Source organism: Meriones unguiculatus, chromosome 7, assembly GCF_030254825.1.
Source record: "Meriones unguiculatus strain TT.TT164.6M chromosome 7, Bangor_MerUng_6.1, whole genome shotgun sequence".
NCBI classification, from domain to species: Eukaryota; Metazoa; Chordata; class Mammalia; order Rodentia; family Muridae; genus Meriones; species Meriones unguiculatus.
In genome coordinates this window covers 24,808,604-24,826,695 of record NC_083355.1, presented here as the reverse complement: position 1 = coordinate 24,826,695, position 18,092 = coordinate 24,808,604, and the positions used below count along the sequence as shown (strand labels likewise).

General features: G+C 52.4%; 1 protein-coding gene across 5 annotated transcripts; it reads left to right on the top strand.

Annotated features, from left to right (window-relative positions):
- The first annotated feature begins 492 nt into the window (after positions 1-492).
- On the top strand, positions 493-17,809 carry LOC110553428 (uncharacterized). Of its 5 annotated transcripts, XM_021645343.2 has the most exons (5): positions 812-928; positions 1,416-1,782; positions 14,042-14,191; positions 14,562-14,694; positions 16,565-17,809. In XM_021645343.2, exons 2-5 carry the CDS (start codon positions 1,545-1,547, stop codon positions 16,653-16,655), a joined length of 612 nt encoding a protein of 203 aa, XP_021501018.1. In that variant the 5' UTR covers positions 812-928; positions 1,416-1,544; the 3' UTR covers positions 16,656-17,809. The 5 variants fall into 5 exon arrangements, 1 of the variants encoding a protein (XP_021501018.1); XR_009592808.1 differs by lacking the exons at positions 812-928; positions 1,416-1,782 and adding an exon at positions 493-627 and having other exon boundaries at positions 11,485-14,191; positions 14,562-17,809; XR_009592809.1 differs by lacking the exons at positions 812-928; positions 1,416-1,782 and adding an exon at positions 502-627 and having other exon boundaries at positions 14,562-17,809.
- The last annotated feature ends 283 nt before the right edge of the window (positions 17,810-18,092 follow it).

Sequence of the window (18,092 nt, the reverse complement as noted above, 5' to 3'; positions counted from 1 at the left end):
TTCCTTCAGCAATTTAAGATGGCCATAAATGCAAAACATACCGCTCAACTGGTCTCCATCTTACAAAGGCAGAAACTGAGCCCCAAAGAGAAGACAGCTAGGCGTGATGGTTCACGCCTCTAACCCCAGACGCCAGGGGTCTGGGGAAGAATTGCCTTGAGTTCACAGTCAGTCTGGGTTATATTGCTAGTTTCAGGCCAGGCCAACGGGGGCTACAGTGAGAGACTCCCATATTAAGAACTAGCGATGGGGGAGAAAGTTTGGAGTCTGAAGTCCTACAGTAAATGGCAGAGCCAGGCCTGGAACACAGAGGGCAGACAGACCATTACTGGCCCTCTAGGCTTACCTACAAAGGCTGGCAAAAAGAGGCTGGACTGAGTCCCACGTTGACTGAGGAGGGAAGTCAGATCTGTGGAAGGTCCAACTTCTGATGTCATTTTTTGGCTACACAGAGTTTCAGCCCAGCCTGGGTTACTTAAGGGGAAGAGAGGAGGAGGAGGAGGAGAAAGAGGAGGAGGAAAGGAAGAAAGGGGGAAAGGAGGAAAGAAGTTGAAATCTGAGAGGTGAGGGGTTCCTAGGACGCCTGACTGCTGGGCGTCAGGAGGCTGAAACTCAGGCTAATTACAGGTAAGTTGGAGCCACCATTTCGGTCTCAAAGAGAGAAAAAAAAAATTTTTTTTTTAAAGGCTCAGAATTGCAGGGTCCAAACTCAAAGTCCCCTGAGCTGGTGTAGTAAGTAAAACGCCCGGGCTCTCTCTTTGACCTTGGTCAAGGTCGTTCCCTCTGGACTCAGTTTGTGCTGCTTATCCAATAGAAAAAGAAAACAACGCCGCTTATGGCCCTGGAACAAAGTCATTTTAATAAGTAGCCAAGTGGAGGCGGCCAGGCAACCTCCGACCTGGTGCCGTCCTGCAGGCAGGAGCTGCTGGTCCGTCCGTGTAGAGCGCGGGAAGTCGAGCTGGTGGGAGGGGGGCTGCAACAGGCCGGGGGTGGGGTGGGGTGGAGGAGGGTCCTACTCTCCCCGTCTGTCCAGAAGGGGACTCGGTGGCCTCCCGCCCAAGGTCTGCACGCCGGCTCTCTTCCGTTCTCTCTGGCTCTCTGGGCCTCCCCCCTCCCCTCCCACATTCCCAACTCTCAAGGACAACTTGTCGCTGGCTTCAGACGCCCCCGCTCCGCCGGGGGCTTTCTTCTGTCCGTCTTGTTCTGTTTCTTCTTGCTGGTTTCTTCCAGGCTTCCTTTGTCTGTTTGTCTATTTCTGCACCTGACAATTTTCTCTGGGAACTAACTTGAATCTTACCCCCACCCTCTTTCCCTCTCTCCCTTCGTCTCTCTCTCTCTCTCTCTCTCTCTCTCTCTCTCTCTCTCTCTCTCTCTCTCTCACACACACACACACACACACCTCTCCTTCCTCCTAGCCATCTCCGCAGCTCACAGTTGCTGGCTCTGGCCTGTCCTTGGCACCTCCCCGCCACCCGCCGATCCGACGGCACCCAGGGCGGTGTAGACCGCTCTGGTGAGGCCGCCCTGGGGAAGGCGGCTCCGGGATGGTCCACGCGGCCTCGCCCCGCACCCGCCGGTGGCGCCGCGGAGACGCAGGATGCTCCGGAGAGCAGCCCCCACCCCTCCCAAGCGCCACCGTCGGCGCCACCGCGGCAGACACGCTCTGTTCACGAGGCCCCAAAGGGCGGGGGCGGTGGCCCGGGGCCCGCTCTGGGGTGGCCCCCCACCTCGGTCCTAGACACCTGAGGGCCTCGCAGCCTGTGGAGACGCCCGTTCCTAGAGGTAGGTGGCCTGGTCCCCGCGCCTGAGCTCACCCTGGGTAGGAGCAGGCGCGCGCGCGCGGAGGAGGGCCCTGTGCGGCCTGGCGACCTGGGGGCGCGAGCTTCGATCACCGACTGATGGTGACCAGCCCTAGAGGCCTCGCGGCCAGCGGCTTAACCTTGAGCTCCAGACCGACCCAGGTTCCGGGTGGAGACTTCAAGGCCGCGCCGCCGCCAGCCCGGGGCCTCCCCCACTCTCTCTCTGGCTCAACTATTCCTCTCCAGCGCGCGCGCGCGTGTTTGGGGTCCCCAGGGTTCCCTCCCCTCGTCCCGCCGCATTTCCCATCTTCGCCCATTCTTCTAGCCCACAAGCCTGGACTCCAATAGGACCTGGAGCGACAGAGGTCATCTGCCCTAACCGGCCTCCTTGATGGGGACTGCTTAGGAAATTGCCCAGTCCTTTCCCCCGATTAAAAAGGAAAAAACAAACAAACAAACAAACAAAAAAAAAAACAAAAAACTTCTGTCCGCAACTGTGTGGGGTTCGGAGGGGAGCACCCCCCAGCTCTCTCTCTCTCTCTCTCTCTCTCTCTCTCTCTCTCTCTCTCTAGCTACCCCCTTGGAATGAATGGAGGAAGAATGCTGGGAGCAGAGGACTTCTTTTGTCTTTGAGGGACTGTGAGGGAAAAAAAAAATCTAGGTTCCTTCCCCTCCGAGATGCGATGCTGGGTCTAGGTGGGACCCAGGTGGCCTCCTGCCTTGGAGTACTGAGGATCCGGGCGCCGCCATCTTAATCGAAACCCACACCCACAGAAACGCTGCGTGCCGTGTGCGTGCAGGTCTTGGAGAGGGACAGGAGCGAGCGGGCACAGGGCCGGGGGATGGGGGTGGTGGTGGTGGAGGAGAGCTTGAAATCTAGAGATGTGGCTTGTGGGATCAACACCCAGAACCACTTGAGGTTTGGAAAGGCGGGGGGGGGGGGAAAGAGAGAGAGAGAGAGAGAGAGAGAGAGAGAGAGTAAGCACGGAGGGGCTGTGCCCTCCTGGGTAAGGAATTCCACAAGGCCACAAACTGCCCATCTCAGAGTAAACAGTGGGTGAAAGATGATGATTTGTCCAAGCATGCCGGAGGGACACGAAGTCACATGCTGCTCGCCATTATGTTTGTCCTAAGTAACAAAAGTAGCACCTACGGACCTCCCTTCTCCCCAGTTCACGTATGTGCTCTGTGCTACACGTGGTAGCATGCTGCGTGGGGCTGGGCTTTGCAAAAAGAAATAGAGAGCCTTAAAGGGCCTATCTGGGCTTCCCCCCCCCCCCCCAGGGCCAGATTTCTGCTTCTGAATGCACTTCCCTTACTCCTTTTAGGAGAGCGAGGCTGGGGCTTCTCCTGATGGAATATCCTCTCCAAATCTTCCTGGGACCCTGGGACCAAAGTCCCGCTTCTCGCACTTGGTTGCAAGTCCAGAGAGATAGCTAGCGGGGATCAAACGAAAGCCTCCTCCACTGCCAATTACATTGCTCTTTGCTCCCCGTTCTCAAGGAGAGCCCAGGACTCTGCCTCAAGTTAGAACTCTCTCTCTCTCTCTCTCTCTCTCTCACACACACACACACACAAGCAAAAATTCGAAGGACACTCACCCTATCATGCTATAATCGCACAGACTGTCCTCCTTCCACTAATTATGGCTGTCCCTACCTTCCTCCCACCTCAGAAGGCACTGGCCTCCTCTGAGGGGGCGGGAGGCAGGAGGCTAAGGACCCTAAGCACCTACTATCAGACTTTCCTCCTAGGGAGTAAAACACTGGATTTCAAGTGCTGCTAAATTAAAGAATTTGCTGTGATCTGTGGGAACCTCCCTCTCTCGAATTCTCTCTTCCCTCCATCTTCCCCTCCCTCCCAGATTTTGTGTGTGTCTCTCCGAATATAGAGAACCTGAAAATTCATGGCCTTTTTTGGTTTGGTGGAAAAGGATGGAGAGGGAAAGAAAGGAATGTGAGGAGACCCGTGCAGGCCGGGAGAAACGCCACGGGCATCATAGTAGACCCTGTCCTCCCCGGCTCAGAAGTTATTTGATTCCACAGTCCCTCTCCCAGGGCCCAGCAGCACCTTCTTCCTCATAAGGATCATAGCTTCTGCAGTTTTCAAAAACCGGAGAAGGAAAAAAAAAAAGTAGCTATTCAGGTAGTCAGAGGGAGTCTGCAATTTGACCAAGAGATCCTAGCTGGCAGAGAGACATCCAGAGTAAGGGTTTGGGTAAGTGGGGGGCAGGGGCAGGTTGAGGTTTGTGGAGTGAATCTGGAAGTGAGACCAGGGCCTGGGGGTGCCATCTGCCTATCCTGCCGAGCTGCCCCCATGGGTCTCCAGACCCACTTTGATCCATAAACCAGAAGTTCTGGAGAGTATATCCCACACTTGCAATGTGCTTGCATAAGCAGACTCCTCCCGAGAGCAGTGAGGAAAAAAGGTCTTCTTGACTGCCTTGCAACTTTCCAGTCAGTTTGGCAATGTAGAGGGGGCCAACTTGAGCCTGAGAGCACAGGGTTCCCGGGACTGGGGTCCAGGGAACCAAACAGCAGGGCTGAAACCTCTTGCTCTTTCCCCAAACCTCCTCTTCCTGCTTCCTCATCCAGGTTTTGTCAGAAAAATGACATAAAGCTTTTCTTTCTTTCTTTCTTTCTTTCTTTCTTTCTTTCTTTCTTTCTTTCTTCCTTCCTTCCTTCCTTCCTTCCTTCCTTCCTTCTTTTCTTCTTTCTTCCTCTCTTTTTGTAAAATCATGAAATCCCATTTGTAGGCTTTCTGATTCCTTGAACTTCAGTTTAAGCCTGCCTCTCTGAATTGCTGAGGGCAATAGGGCAATATGTGTCTGGAATTGAGGCCACACATGGTTAATGACTACCCCACTCCCCTTTTTTTGCTGAGATTTCTGTGCTGAACCAGGTCAACCATCACCTTTAAAACACCATTTGGTGCTGTGTTCCTCCTCTCCACCACCACATGTAATCAGCTCACAAAAGCACCCAGGGCGAAAAACTTGGGTCTGGAACGCCAATGTCTTCTTTCTCAGAAAGATGTCAAGTGGCCATTGTCAGCCTACTTTCCATTCTTCCTTCTTCCAGCCAGAGTTATTGGGAGAAAAGCCTTTCCCTAGCTGGGATAATTAAGCAACATGCCTCCCTGCTGGTCCCCGGCTTGGGACTCATCTAAGCCTCTCCCGTCCCCAGGCCTTCCTCTTTTAAAGCATTTCCGGACTCCTGTTTAACTCTGAGACCCTTCAGGAGAGGAGAAAGAAGGGGTCTTAGTCTAAACAAATAGATAAGCAGAAAAAGAAGCCCAAGCCGGTGTGGGCTTCAGAGGGAGACAGTCTTTTTGTAAAAAGTCTCTCTCAAAAGAAAAGTTACACCTTGTCTCATAGCCAGGGTGGTTAAAGAGATCTTTCGAAACTCCTTCATGGAGAGAGAAGCTGCTATCTATAGACATAACCCTTAAAAGACAAGCAGAGAGCAGCCGGATTTCTGCTCTTACCTCTTCTTCAGTCCGACGTCACCTTGGCCCAGGGACCAGGGCTCCTGAGCTCCAAGGTGAGCCAGAGGGATCAGAGGCTCCAGCAGCAACGTTTTCTTTCCTGGGCTTCCAGGGTGAGAAGTCTCTTTTTTAGGATTTTCTTCTTTGGCTCCCGGTGGGACCAGCCATCTCTGGAGTTAGGTTATTGAAGGGAATGGAGGCCTTTGCATCCTCCTCCGACTCCTGGCTGCAAGTGACGGTGCAGACTCATGTGCTCAGTGCAGGCCTCTGGAGACCCCCCACCCACCCACCCATGACTGGCATCGTTGGGGCTTGGCATCTCTAGGCACATTCACACACTGAGCTAAGTGGCACAATCCGCTGGCCTCTCTGCGATGGCCAGTGTGACAGCGGTGATGGTCGGGGAGGCAGGACAGGAAGGCCAGTAGACAGCGACTGTGGCCAAACCTGTGAGCCACAGACTCTCAGACTCTCAACTTGGGTTTGTGCTCTGAGCCGGCCACCCCCACAGCCCAACACTTAGAGCGAATGGTATCTGGAAGCCCGAGAGGGGCTAGACCGGAGCCCCCCAGCCGCCTGGAGCTGGGAGCTAGCACTGGCATCGGGAAGTCATATTTAAGGGGCGAAGGGAGGAGGTCGCCATCACACAGGTGCTGTGCGCAAACGTTGCAATTCCAAGGGTGTGCTTGCCAAAGGACCTCCATCCCCGCCCTGGGGACCAGAGCAGATGCCAGGAGAGCCTGTCTCTAGGCCCCACGCGGACTAGAAACTGATTCGGTGCCAAGCGGGGGGGGGGCGGGGGGCCATCCGCTGGTGACCCAGCAATCTTAAGAACCGGGGCGGCCGCCTCGCCCGGGCTTCCTCTGGCGAATCTCTGGACGTCAGTGCGGAGGAATACTTCTCCTCACTCCGCTCTTAGGAACAATTAACTTGCTTCCCTCCGGACCACGAACTTCCCGGGGCCCCGCTCCGTTTCCCACCTCCCTGGCCACCTAGGTCCTCAGCAAAGGGACTCTCCCATCCTCTGGAGCCAGCCAATTATTCAGAGAATGTTAGGGAGCCCCGGGGGCTGTAATGGGGAGGTTTGGAACGTGGGGGTCTGGGGGTGGGCGCTGGCGAGGCCATTAACCTCTTAGTAAAGGTTGGAAACACACCCGCCCTGCCGCCGCCGCCGCCGCCGCCGCCGCTTCTGGGCTCTTCTCAGCATCCGGGTTTCGGTCCCACCTGTCCATAGCGTTCTTCCCCTCTTGGCCAGCGGTCTTTCTCCCCCTTCAGTCTCTGTCTTTCTCTAAGGACCTGCTTCTATCTACCTGTCAGGGACCAAAATAACTCAGGGGTCACAAGGAGAGCAGCAATCCACCCTCAAGAGGAGGACATTTTTCAGGGGAGAAATAGTTTCACAAACTTTCTCTGTGGAACAGCTCAGGACAAGGCAGTAAATGCAGAAAGTTCAGGTTGTGGGTTGTGTGTGTGTGTGTGTGGGGCGACCCACAAAACTTTGGTAAAAGCACAAGATCACAGACTGTGGGCACTCCATCATGAGTCGAGATGCAAGGAATTCTAGGTCAGGCCAATGGCAGCACCCACATGATTTTGTGGTACACAGGGCTGTCCTCTCAATTGGCTTTTCCAAGTCAGTTTCACCCCGTCCTTCTCTGATTTCAATTTTGGTTCCTTGTATGTGAACCTGGGGGGGGGGGGGAGGGTGGTGCTCTTAATGTTTTAGGGAGGCACTCACTGATACTTTAAAGTTTGATAAAAGACACTCCTCAGCTTTAGTAGGTTTCAGGACGACTTAGCTCCCAGGTTAAAAGGAGCCATTTGGGTTGGCCAAAGAAGCCAGTTCCTGGGAAACCAAATATGGTCATTTTGTGTAGATTTCACTTCTTCTCCTTTTGCTGGCCATTCTGCGTTTCCCAGGCCACCTGTCACCTTTGGAAATACCCAGGGCTGGGCATTGTGGTGCACACCTTTAATCCCAGCATTTGGGAGGCAGAGGCAGGTGGCTCTCTGTGATTTCGGGACCTGCCCTGTCTACATAGTGAGTTCAAAGACAGAGCTATATAGTGAAAGCCTGTCTTGAAAAAGAAAAAAAAAGAAAGAGTGCTCGCTTCAGCAACCCATATACTAAAATTGGAAAGAAAGAAAGAAAGAAAGATGGGAAAGAAAAGAAATAAGAAAGAAAGAACAAAACAAATTTAAAAAGAAGAAAGTAAACATACAGACAGCAGTCACAGCCTTAAGTCTGGACTCCCAGTGGAAGCCAGCTGTCCTCCTTAGGACCAAGGGGACTGGGGACTGGGGACTGCTGGGCAGTGTTGATCTTGGTGTGGCGGCCAGACCGATTGCCCATGAAAGCTGGGCTTAGGCGGCCTGGAAAGAGAAGGCTTTTCAGAAACCACGCCCTAGCTGGCATCCTGAGCTAGAAAACAAGGGTCACCAGCAATAGAATGTTCTTTTGTGTCCTTTACTGACCCACCCATTCAGTTCCCCCTGGGCCCCTAACTCTGTCTCGAGGCCATGAACTGAGGTTGACACCAAACTTTGCTAAAAGGAGAAGGATTTGCAATCTATAGCTAGAGCTATAATCTCTAGTACTGGAATTGAACTTAGAGTCAAGTGAGGCAAGCACTGAGCCACAAAGCTAGAGCCCCAGACTGCTTCTAAATTCCTTGTTATATTGTTTGTAAGAGAAGAAGAGCAGGCAAGCTCTGGCAATCCTAGGGGACCTCCCAGCTTTTCTTAATGTCTTCCTGTGCTGTGGTTTATTTCAGTTCCACCAAAAAGGGTGTCTCTCTTCTCCCCCAGCTAGGAAAATTGTCCTGGTCCCCTACCTCACTTAGGGCCTCCTTAGGACCTTGGGAGTAAACAAACTTCAACCTCCTGCCCCCCCTCAACCCAGGACTATGTCACCTGCTTTGTTGAACCTTCTCCCTCAACACATACTTATGTGACTAACCCAGGCCCCTCCTGGCTGATCTCCATTGCCTGTACATTTCAAATAAACATGACTTGGGGCAGGTAAGACACTGACCCTTTGTTGGTTGGCCCCCTCTCAGCTGTCAAAACGACAGCTTTGGGTCTGCATCAAGAAACCAATGGCTAGCTAGCTAATAGTATTCAAACCCCTGCCTGAAAATGAAAGGAGAAAAAAAATAAACAATTTTCTGCTTGGGACAGCTTAAACTGAATAATCATGACTGTGACAACCTGACCTAAATGTTCTTAATCAGAGCAGGAGAAATATGTGCCCATTCGCCCCCTCCTTTACTAATTAAGGGGAGCTAATTGGCATTTTCAGGAATTTCCAACTGGGGGTCACGAGCCTCCAGTCGTCCTTTCACCCCTCCTCGTCCCACTCCTGGACCAAAGTTCGTCCCCGCCCGTGGAGTTGGCCTCTTTTCGACAGACAATGGGAGAGGTTGCCGCGGACCCTCTGGCTCTGCCTTTGCGCCAGAACGTAAGCCTTGAAAAGGACGCCCGGTGATTGGCCAGAAGTTCTTCTTGCCCAGCAGGGCTGCCAGCCTTTCACACATCCCTAGACCTGTTTCTGGGGGGAGCCAAGACCTCTCACCGGGCTGCCAAGTCAGCACTGCCAAATTGGTGGAGTGTGGCTCCCACCGGAGGCCCAGAATTCAGCCCAGGGCTGGGCACGTGGGAGAAACTCAGGAAATGTCTACCCTCCCCACCCCACCCTCGTATGGAATAAAAGCCCCCCCCCCAGGCAAAAGTCTTCACCTAGTTGAAGGGTTTCCTGGGCAGGTGCAAGACCCAGTTTTTCTCCATCATTTCGCTTCAGTCCTCTGCCCCCCTGATTTTTTTTTTTTTTCCTATCCACCTTCTATGGCAAAGGCAAAGGACTCACCTAGAAGCCCTTCGGAGGCCACCACCCTCTAGACTCCCCCACACCCCATGAGATCCAGATACTTCAGGCTACAAGGAGTTTGAACCTGAAATGAGCCAGATAATTGCCCCAATTCGCTGTTCCTTATTGAGGAGATAGTTTACAGGCTGAGAGGTTCAAAGGGGCCTCACTTTTATGGACAGTGCCCTAAGTCAAAAGAATACATTACGCACAATCGCACAAGCGGGCTGAAGCTCATGCCCTCCAACCTAGACTGGTTCTCTAAGAACAAAGGAGACTTCCTCCTCCTCCCTCTTCCTCCTCCTCCTCTCTCTCTTCCTTGTTATTAATATTTACTAAGTGTTTCCTGTGTTGCAGACATCATGCTTAATTCTAGGCACAAGGTTCATTAATCATTATTACAACCTTAAGATCTTGGACAGGCAGCTTTTTCACAGATGTATAAAGGAATATATTTTTCAGTCAGGAAGTATCTGTGTGTGTGTGTGTGTGTGTGTGTGTGTGTGTGTGAAAGAGAGAGAAAGAAAGGGAGAGAGAGAAAGAGAGAGACCTTGGCAAATCCTAATGTTTCAGGATATAACAGGATGGAGACAAAACTGTGGATGAGAAGATCTTAAAGTTTTGAAATTTAGAAGGTTTTACTGGAAGGCAGATAGTTCCCCCTGCCCTGAAACGAACAAAGGAGTGAGGCAATTAACTGGCTAATTCCAAGACCCAAATGCTTTCCCTTGAAATGGGCGGATAATGAGGCCCACAGTATGTTCGCAGTTGAATTCGCCTGATGTCGCTCCATTTCCTTCTCTCCCCCACCCCCCAACTTTCGGGGATCCATTGGGCAATCACAGTGAGACGCCAGACGCTGCCCGTGGACGCGCGCGCTCGCGCACTCACGCACAGGAATGCTGACACACACAGACCCGACTTTATTCTCCCTCCAGAGTCTTTTATGACTCAGCCTTGGGAATGAGAATAGGGGTTTTGGAGAGAAATAATGTGCCTGGGGCCGGGTGGGCCGCAGCTGCTCCAGATGTGCGCTGGGTAATTAGGCTTCCGCGAGAGCTGGTGCCCGGCTGGGGACCGTGCGTCCCCCTGGGAACGGAGACCCAGGCAGGCGCTGTGCCGCAGTCTGTCCTGCTCTTTGCTGCCCCGTCCAGGGACTCCCTCCCCCGCCCTCCCTCTCCGCTGGGATTCTCTGGTCTCTTGCCTTAGAAATAAGTTTGGCAGCTGGTTCCAGGAAGATGGCACCTCTGTCAGGCGGGAAGGAGGAGGGAGGATTTGATCTCTTCCGCCCCATGCCTCTCTGGTCCTGACTGGCTCTGAGCACAGCCTCACAGGCCTCTGGGGTCCACACAAAGTCTCTCTTTGCTCCATCTAGAATTTAATACAGCGTATACTTCGTCCCGGCAATGGTCAGGGGTGGGGGTGGGAAATGGGGTTCCTGTTACAGTGACGGGGTCTGGCCAAGAATGCCCTCCAGCTTTGGGGTGTAGGAAAGGTTCCCGCATCTTCTCCTAGTTTCACAAGGTTTTCAAACTCCACTTTCCTGTCCAGTGTGTCTTTTTTTTTTTTTGAGGGCCTAAAACACTGGCCCAGTGCCCCTCAGTTAGGAAGGTTATGAACTGGCCGTTCCCTGAAGGGAGGGTCGGGTTTGCCTTGCCCTGTCTTCACTTCCAGTGTTTTTGTGTTTTTTTTTTTTTTTTTTTTTTAAGATTTATTTATTGTCTATACAATGTTCTGTCTGCATGGACACCTGCGCGCCAGAAGAGGGCACTATAGATGGTTGTAAGCCACCATGTGGTTGCTGGGAATTGAACTCCGGACCTCTGGAAGAGCAGCCAGTGCTCTTAACCTCTGAGCCAACTCTCCAGCCCGACTTCCAGTGTTCTTATGGCTTGCACCCAATCTGAAACCCAGGGGACCCCAACGCTGCAGCAGAAACTGTCTCTAAAAGTTGTCGCTCCGGAAATGAAGTACGCTAAGGGAAAACCGCCACATTTGTTGGCTGTTGGAAGGTGTTTATTTTGGAGTAGAAGATTCACTTTGGAGTGGAGGGTACTTTTTTTGTTTTGTTTTTTTTCCCAGCCCTGCTCAAGTATTCTTGACTATTTTGCTCAGATCTTGGGCTAAGTCCGGGGACTTCGCCTCTTCTGGTTGGGGGAGGGAGTTAAAGACGCTGGCGCTGCCCCGTAGCGGGGCGACAGGGGAGATCAAAGGAGATTCCGCTGCGGAAGGACCCGAGCAGGGGTGGGGGCTGGGGCCCTGGTGCAGCCTCCCTTCGCTGCCCAGTCCTTTCCCAGGCAGCGCTCTTTTAATCTTGTTTCTCTTGCTTGGCAGAGGGCGCCAAAGGCGACGCGCTGGCGGCCGGCTCCAGGCCAGCCAGGCCCAGTTGCAGCTGCGGGAACCTGTCCCTCCGCTTGCTCGGTATTGGACGCTGAGCTTCGGAGACGCTCGGGGACGATCGGGCCGCGCGCCGAGTCCACGCCAGGGCGCCGCCTAGAGGTCGGTCGCGTCCTGCGCCTCACTCGCTAGCCGACCGCGGAGCGGCTTGTCCAAGGCACAGCGCTAGACTTAAAACAAAACAAAACAAAATTCCCCGCTTTTGGGGTCGGGGAGTTGGCTTCTGGCACCTTTGACTGGTCAGAAACTGCCCCTTCTCTGCCTCGTAAGGAACCCCAGGGGGAGAAAGGGAGCGGGGATTTCAAAGAAATATTTATCCTTGTGACTCTAAGCAAAAGAGTCTCAACATGTCAGTTTCTTCTAAGGATCTGGGGTTCTGTTTCTGTGTCCGCACTGTTTCCTCTCATCATCCAGATTGCCCAGCCTCATCTTCCTCCTTCATGCTAGAAGTATGCGTTAACTTCAAGAAGAAAGGGGACTATGAAGACGTCCCCTTGCCTCTTATCATCGTTTGACTGTAGGGCTTCTAAATAATTTGGAGATGGACATGTTTTGGGAAAGAACTTGGAAATCGTCTGAGGGGTGATAGGAAGAACTGCCCAAAGGGCCCTTACGTACTGAGTAGCTTCTTCGACGGTGTCCCAGCAATAGTCAGGGCTGTATTTGAAGACACCAGTAGCCCTGCTCAGGGGAGTCTGAATCCTTGCGGGCTTCTTTTTGAAGCAGACCAATGCCCCCCCCCCCCCCCCCCCGCCCAGCTCAGGGGCTGAGAGTAGGGGACGCTGCAGAGCTCACGAGTTTGTTGTGTTGAGTGCAGCCTCTCCTAGTTTCCCACAGAGCCCCTGTCCTCAGCCACGGAGCTACAGAGACCAGGCCAGCGGCGTGCAGGGAGCCAGCACACTGATCTTCAGCCATGGGCATCCCTGGCCGGGCAGCTCCATCGGAAACGGAAAAAGACTAGTTCTGATGAGAGAACCCTTGGCCCTTCTGTCCTTCCTCTTCCCTCCTCTGTGTCTTCTGGAGGGAAAGGGGCTACAGGCATGGCTGCCACCACAGTATTCTCGATAGAAACCGAGCGGGGTGAAGACTGAAAACAAGGGGCGGGGGTGGGGGCAGAGTGGGGTACACGGTGAGCAGAGTTGGGAGATGTCATTTGGGGAAATAAATATTTGAGAGGTGTAAGGTGCTTCCTGTCCCAAATGCTCTTCCATCTTGGTGTCAGGAAGGCTGGTGCCACCACAGGGCACACCAGCCCACGATTCTCCTCACCCCTGGCCAAACCTGGGCAGAACGGGGCCAATTCAGCCTTTTGGATTTTATTATTATTATTATTATTATTTAAACGATGAGAAACAGCTTGGTATTTTCTGTTTCCCCCTCACCTTTAAAGCACCAGCGGAGGGAGCCTTGGCAGCATGTCCTGGAGGGGGGAATGAGTTGGCTAGGTCAGGGCTGCTGCACCTGTGTGTCTGGGTTATGGGGCTGGGTAACCCTCCTAGGCCTGCAGCTCAGCCCCAGCCCCGGTCCTGAGCTGAGCCGAGGTAGTCTCAGCAGCCTCTCGAGTGTACTTTAGACCCAAAGCTTTGGTGTTTGGTGATGAATAATTGGGGTGCACGGAATCCAAGGGTGCTGTCGTCCTTCACTTAAACACGTACTTAGAGCTCCCAAAATTCCGAGAAAGGGAACTGTTTTTCTTAATTTCCCTGCAGTCCCCTGGTGGAGCAAATCCGGATTCCGCGAAATTTTGGAAAAAAAAAAAAGCAAACTTCCCAAAGCGGAAAGAGCAGTGGCAAGTCGAGGTCCGCTTAGTTGGTGATTGTTTGGATTTGGTTTGGAGGCTTTTTAAAAAAGAGGAGCAGGCAGGGAACCTGGGGGGAGGGGGACCAAACGCCACTCTGAGCTCTCACTCTGCTCTCCAAGCGGGACGAGTTGGTCCCCCGCGAGTTTCTCCTTTGGAGCCCCTCACTGCTCATCCCCCCAACCCCCCTTTCAGGCCTTGAGAATTTCCCAAGTCCCCTGTCCCATTCTAGCAAGTACCTGGCAATAAACGGGCGGGCAGGGCAAAGGTCTGGACGCCCTAAAAAAAAAACAAAACTAAACTAAACTAAATTAAACTAAAAAAAGCCCTCCTCGAGCAGACAACACAGGGTGTGGCACAGAGCTGGGCTTGTGGCGAGGAGTGCAGGGCGCTCAGCTCTGCCTAGGCAGGTTGCTGGGAGCCCTCATCCAGGGCTCTTGGGTGTGCTCCGGACTCTAGGAGCCCAGGTTAGGCGAATCGGCTTGCAGCCCTGGCCACGGAGCTAGAGAGAAGGGCACCACCGAGGCCTGGGGGACCTCTTTCTGCGCAAGCTCCTTCACCTCCTAAATTGTTTCCCTTCCGTTTTACCCGCCCCCCTGCCCCCCAAAGCCGTGTTTCTTTTCAGGACAAGAGGGGATATAAACTGTTTGAAGTTCATCAGCACGGTGAAGTTTTATTGTATTTCCGGTCCCCAAGATTTACATCCCCGAGGGGGATGCCGGCAGCCAGGCAGACTCCCTCCTTACCTCCGATTTCCACGCCGGACATGTGGCCACGCGGACACTCGCCTTCCAGGGCGGGGGAGGGAGAGAGCCGGGCCCCACCGACTCCCCAGCGCCGGCTCAGGTAAGTCTCTGATTGTTGTGGTCTCAACTTCAGGATGGTGTGAAGCTTGTGACAACGCGGGGAGGGAGGGGAGTGGGGAGAGAAGCCTGTCTAGAGCACGAGGGAGCAAGGGAGACCCAAACTAGTTCCCTGCCTGCGCCCAAGCCAGGTTCTCAACATCTCCACTTCTCTATAAAGGCGGAAAAGAGTGTCCTACCTGAGGCTGCTCAGCATCTGTACAGCCAGGGAGGGTCCTAGCACGTTTCAGCAGAGCTGCGGTTCAAGCCAGCCTGCTGTCTCTCTTCCCGCCCAGCTGTCTGTGGCCTTAGAATCCGTGAATCCGTGATACTTTCTAACTCTGACTTTCTTTCTTGGTTCTGCTTGGCTCCAGTCTCCTGTCTACTCCCCTCATCCCGCCCCACTCCCTGGCCTCAAGACTGGGATTGGCATAGAACTGGAAGGTTTGACCTCTCAGAGCTGCCTGGGAGTCCTGGTAACCCTGGAGCCCAGGGACTGGCCAGATGGTGAGTGTACGGGAGCCTTTCTAGCAGTTTGATGTTAAGAATCCTTTTCATCTGGGGAGCCCTCCAGCGAGGCCCAAGCAGGTATCGCTTAGAGACCCTGGCCAGGGTTCTTGAAGGAGTTCCTGGAGTCCTGGGCCCAGCTCTTCAAATCCCTTGTTTACCAGCAGCTGGGCTCTGTTAGGCTCTTTTTTCTGTTAGGAAGAAGTAGAAGAAAACAAGTCAGGCAGGGGATGCAAGCCCTGTGGCCACGTTGGCCCACGGGAGCCCGCCCGGGTGGGCCCCTGGCCCGGAGCTTGAACTGGAACTGCAGAGTGAATTAGGTAGTTTCATGTTGTTGGGCCTGGCTTTCTGAACACAACAACATCAAACCACCTGATCCACGGCAGTTACTGCTTCTCGCTTAGCTGGAGGGGTCGGGTAGGGCCCTTCAGGACTGGCGGGTTACCCCTTGCAGAATAATAAAAGGGGCTCCTCATCTGGGAATAGCAAAAAGTGTTCCCTCAAGAAGAAACCTGGGGAGTTCTAGGATTCTAAGATGTCTGTTCACCAGAGAGAGAGAGGAGAAAAAGATAGGGTAGGAGTATGAGCATCTCTCAAAGGCACCTTCAGGTGATCTCTTTTGCTGCAAAGTCAAAGATAGCAGCTGCCAGGGCTTCAAGCCCTTGGGTTATGGGCTCCTGTCTGCAGTCAGACCTTCCATGAAAGGTTTCTGCACTGCCTTGGTTTTTTTCCCCAACAGGGCTTTGGGGGGAGTCCTCTGAGTCTTCGTATCTTTGGATGACAGGGGCTCTACCTGAGCAAAACAAACAAACAAAAACCAAAACAACTTTGAAGTTCCTCTAAGGGGCCAGTGGGTAGCAATCCCAAAGAGAAACACCGGGGTCATTTGCAGTCTCTGTCTGCCAGCCTTTGGGGTCCCTCCTAGGGCCCCCTAGTGGGTAAGACTCCAGAAGTGGACGTGGGGGGGGCTTCCTTTCCCAGATTCTAGTTGGTTCTTTACCCACTAGCTGAGCTGGCCTGTAGGTTCACACACGTCTCGAGGGCCACCCTCTGGGGAAATGGCCTAAGGAGCAGCAGAATCTAAAGATGCTAGGTTATTCGGTGCAGCCTGGCGTGATGGTGGGGCTGGCGCCCGGACAGTTTCGGGGTAGGGCAGTTTCGTCCTCTCTGACCCCAGCCCTTCAAGGCTGCTGCTGGCTCAGTGCCCAGGAAAGAAGTCCCTAGGAGTGCTGGTGGGAAGGAGGACTTGCCAAGGCATAGGCTAACTTTTGTTCCTAAAATCTTTCCCTGCTTGAGGCAGAGGAAATGGGCAAAGGGGCCCAGGAAAGAGGCTCCCGACCGGATGGGACTCCAGGCGCCAGGCTGATTTAGACAGTGAGGGGGGTGGGTGGAGGGTGTTTGAATAAGAGGTCTCTGCAAAGGCAGAGAACACAGGGAGAGTATCCTCCTAGAGCAGAGGGTTTTTTTTGCTTCATAAGGAAGGGCCTTAAACTCTGAACTTTAACATTTTCTCATCTCCTTCTGTGGGGCAAGGGGGTCTGGAAAGTTCCTGCTGCCTTACCTTGATTCTCCTCGGACCTCTTAAAAAACAAAACAAAACAAAACAAAACAAAAAACAAGCCAGGCCATACTCCACCACTTGGCTGGTTCCCCACCCTGGCCACCTCCTCCCAGGAAAAGTGCTGTTAAAAAAAAAAAAAGAGAGAGGAGGAGGAGGAGGAATAAGAAGAAAGAAAACAAGGGATGTTAGAGAGAAAGGAGAATATAAAGTCTTTGGAGAGCAGAGAGTTTTACAACAGCCAAAGGTTTTATGGAAGCAATTGTGTAATAGCCTTCTACCTGCTCAGAACCCTTTCCGCTCCGCCTGCAGCTCACCCCGTTTGGCCTTCTTGATGCCTCCTCCCAAAGGACTCGGCCACCTCCCACTGTCTTGGATATTTGTGGTGGCTGAGAGTTGGTAAGAAGATTCCTCAGGTCCAGTGGGGCCCGCTGACCTCTGACATCCTGTGAGGGCTGTCAGAAGATTTGGTTATTTTCCAGTCAGGATCCCTCCCTGGGGCTGTGGAAGCTCCCAGATTTCTGCCTCAGTGTACATACTTGGTGATACCTGTTTGGAGATTGTTTCTGGACAAAGGGTGTGGGTTCTGGTGTCTCCTTTTTCCCCTCCAATGTCTAAGGGAACAAGTATCTTTAAACCTCCCTGTATCCCAGAGTAGGTCTGCAGTCTAATCCTGAGGGTCAGAAGAAATGTCTCCAGTGCTTGGGGGACAGAGACGGGGGACTGACAATTTTGTAGTCTGCAGTGGTGCTTTGTCAGGACCTTCACAGTTAACCTGACGACTGTCTCACTCTGTCTGTCTGCTTTTCCTTCACACTTGTGTAAGACACACAAGCAATGATATTTCCACCCTTATGCCCATCGCTACCATGAAATAAGTGTCACACAGTGCATGCTGTCCCTGCCTGTTGGGGCAAGATACGCAGTAAAGGATTTCATGGTTGGATAACAAAAGTCACCAAATTTCATGACCTCTTCTGGGTCAGTTGGAGGTATTTCCTTCACCTTCCCGTAAAATGTTCCAGTAATTGAATCCAGCTTTAACACACACACATTTATTTATTCGAAGATGCAATATAAAACTTGCTTGAATACTAAGAGGCAAGATTTCACGGGAGGCTTCTACATCAGCTAATATTTTATAGCCAAAATTTAGGCATAAATACCCAGGCTTTTTTCTCTATAGGTGTGGGGTTTTTTGTTTGTTTGTTTTTTTGTTTGTTTGTTTTTTTAAACATGCACACCAGATTTGGGGTCATACTTTTTAAAAGGAACAGAATCACTATTAATCTACAGTGTTCACAGAAATTATGTACATAACCACACACTTAGATCTTAAGTGCCAGTGTTCAGGCGCATTTAGTATTACAGTTGGGAAGACTGTGCACATATACTGTAAATGTATGGAATCGAGCATATTGGAATGATAGGTTCTCCTATAGAAAACTGATTTGGAACCAATGTTTGAAACCGACGGAGGACAAACATCTGCTCAAATCCAACGTGCATCAATTTCAGCTTTAGTTTATTAATTAAAAACCAAGTATTTTCTCTTTTCTCACTGTTTTCCTTTTATTTTTCTCTTGTACTCCCTTTTAAATCCCTAGGTTTTTCTCTTCTCACTGACACACACACACACACACACACACACACACCAAAGAGTCTCCCAAAGAGTAGGCACTTACCGGCTGCTTGTGGTCAGGGTCAGCCTCCTCTTCTTGGCTGCCTGGGGGCCCCAAGTGTGGCTTGAGTCTTTGCCTTAGAGTGTTTTTTTTTTTTTTTTTTTCATGTTTCTAGCTACTGGCCTCAGCTGTGTTCAGTCAAGGCTCCAGTGTATCCA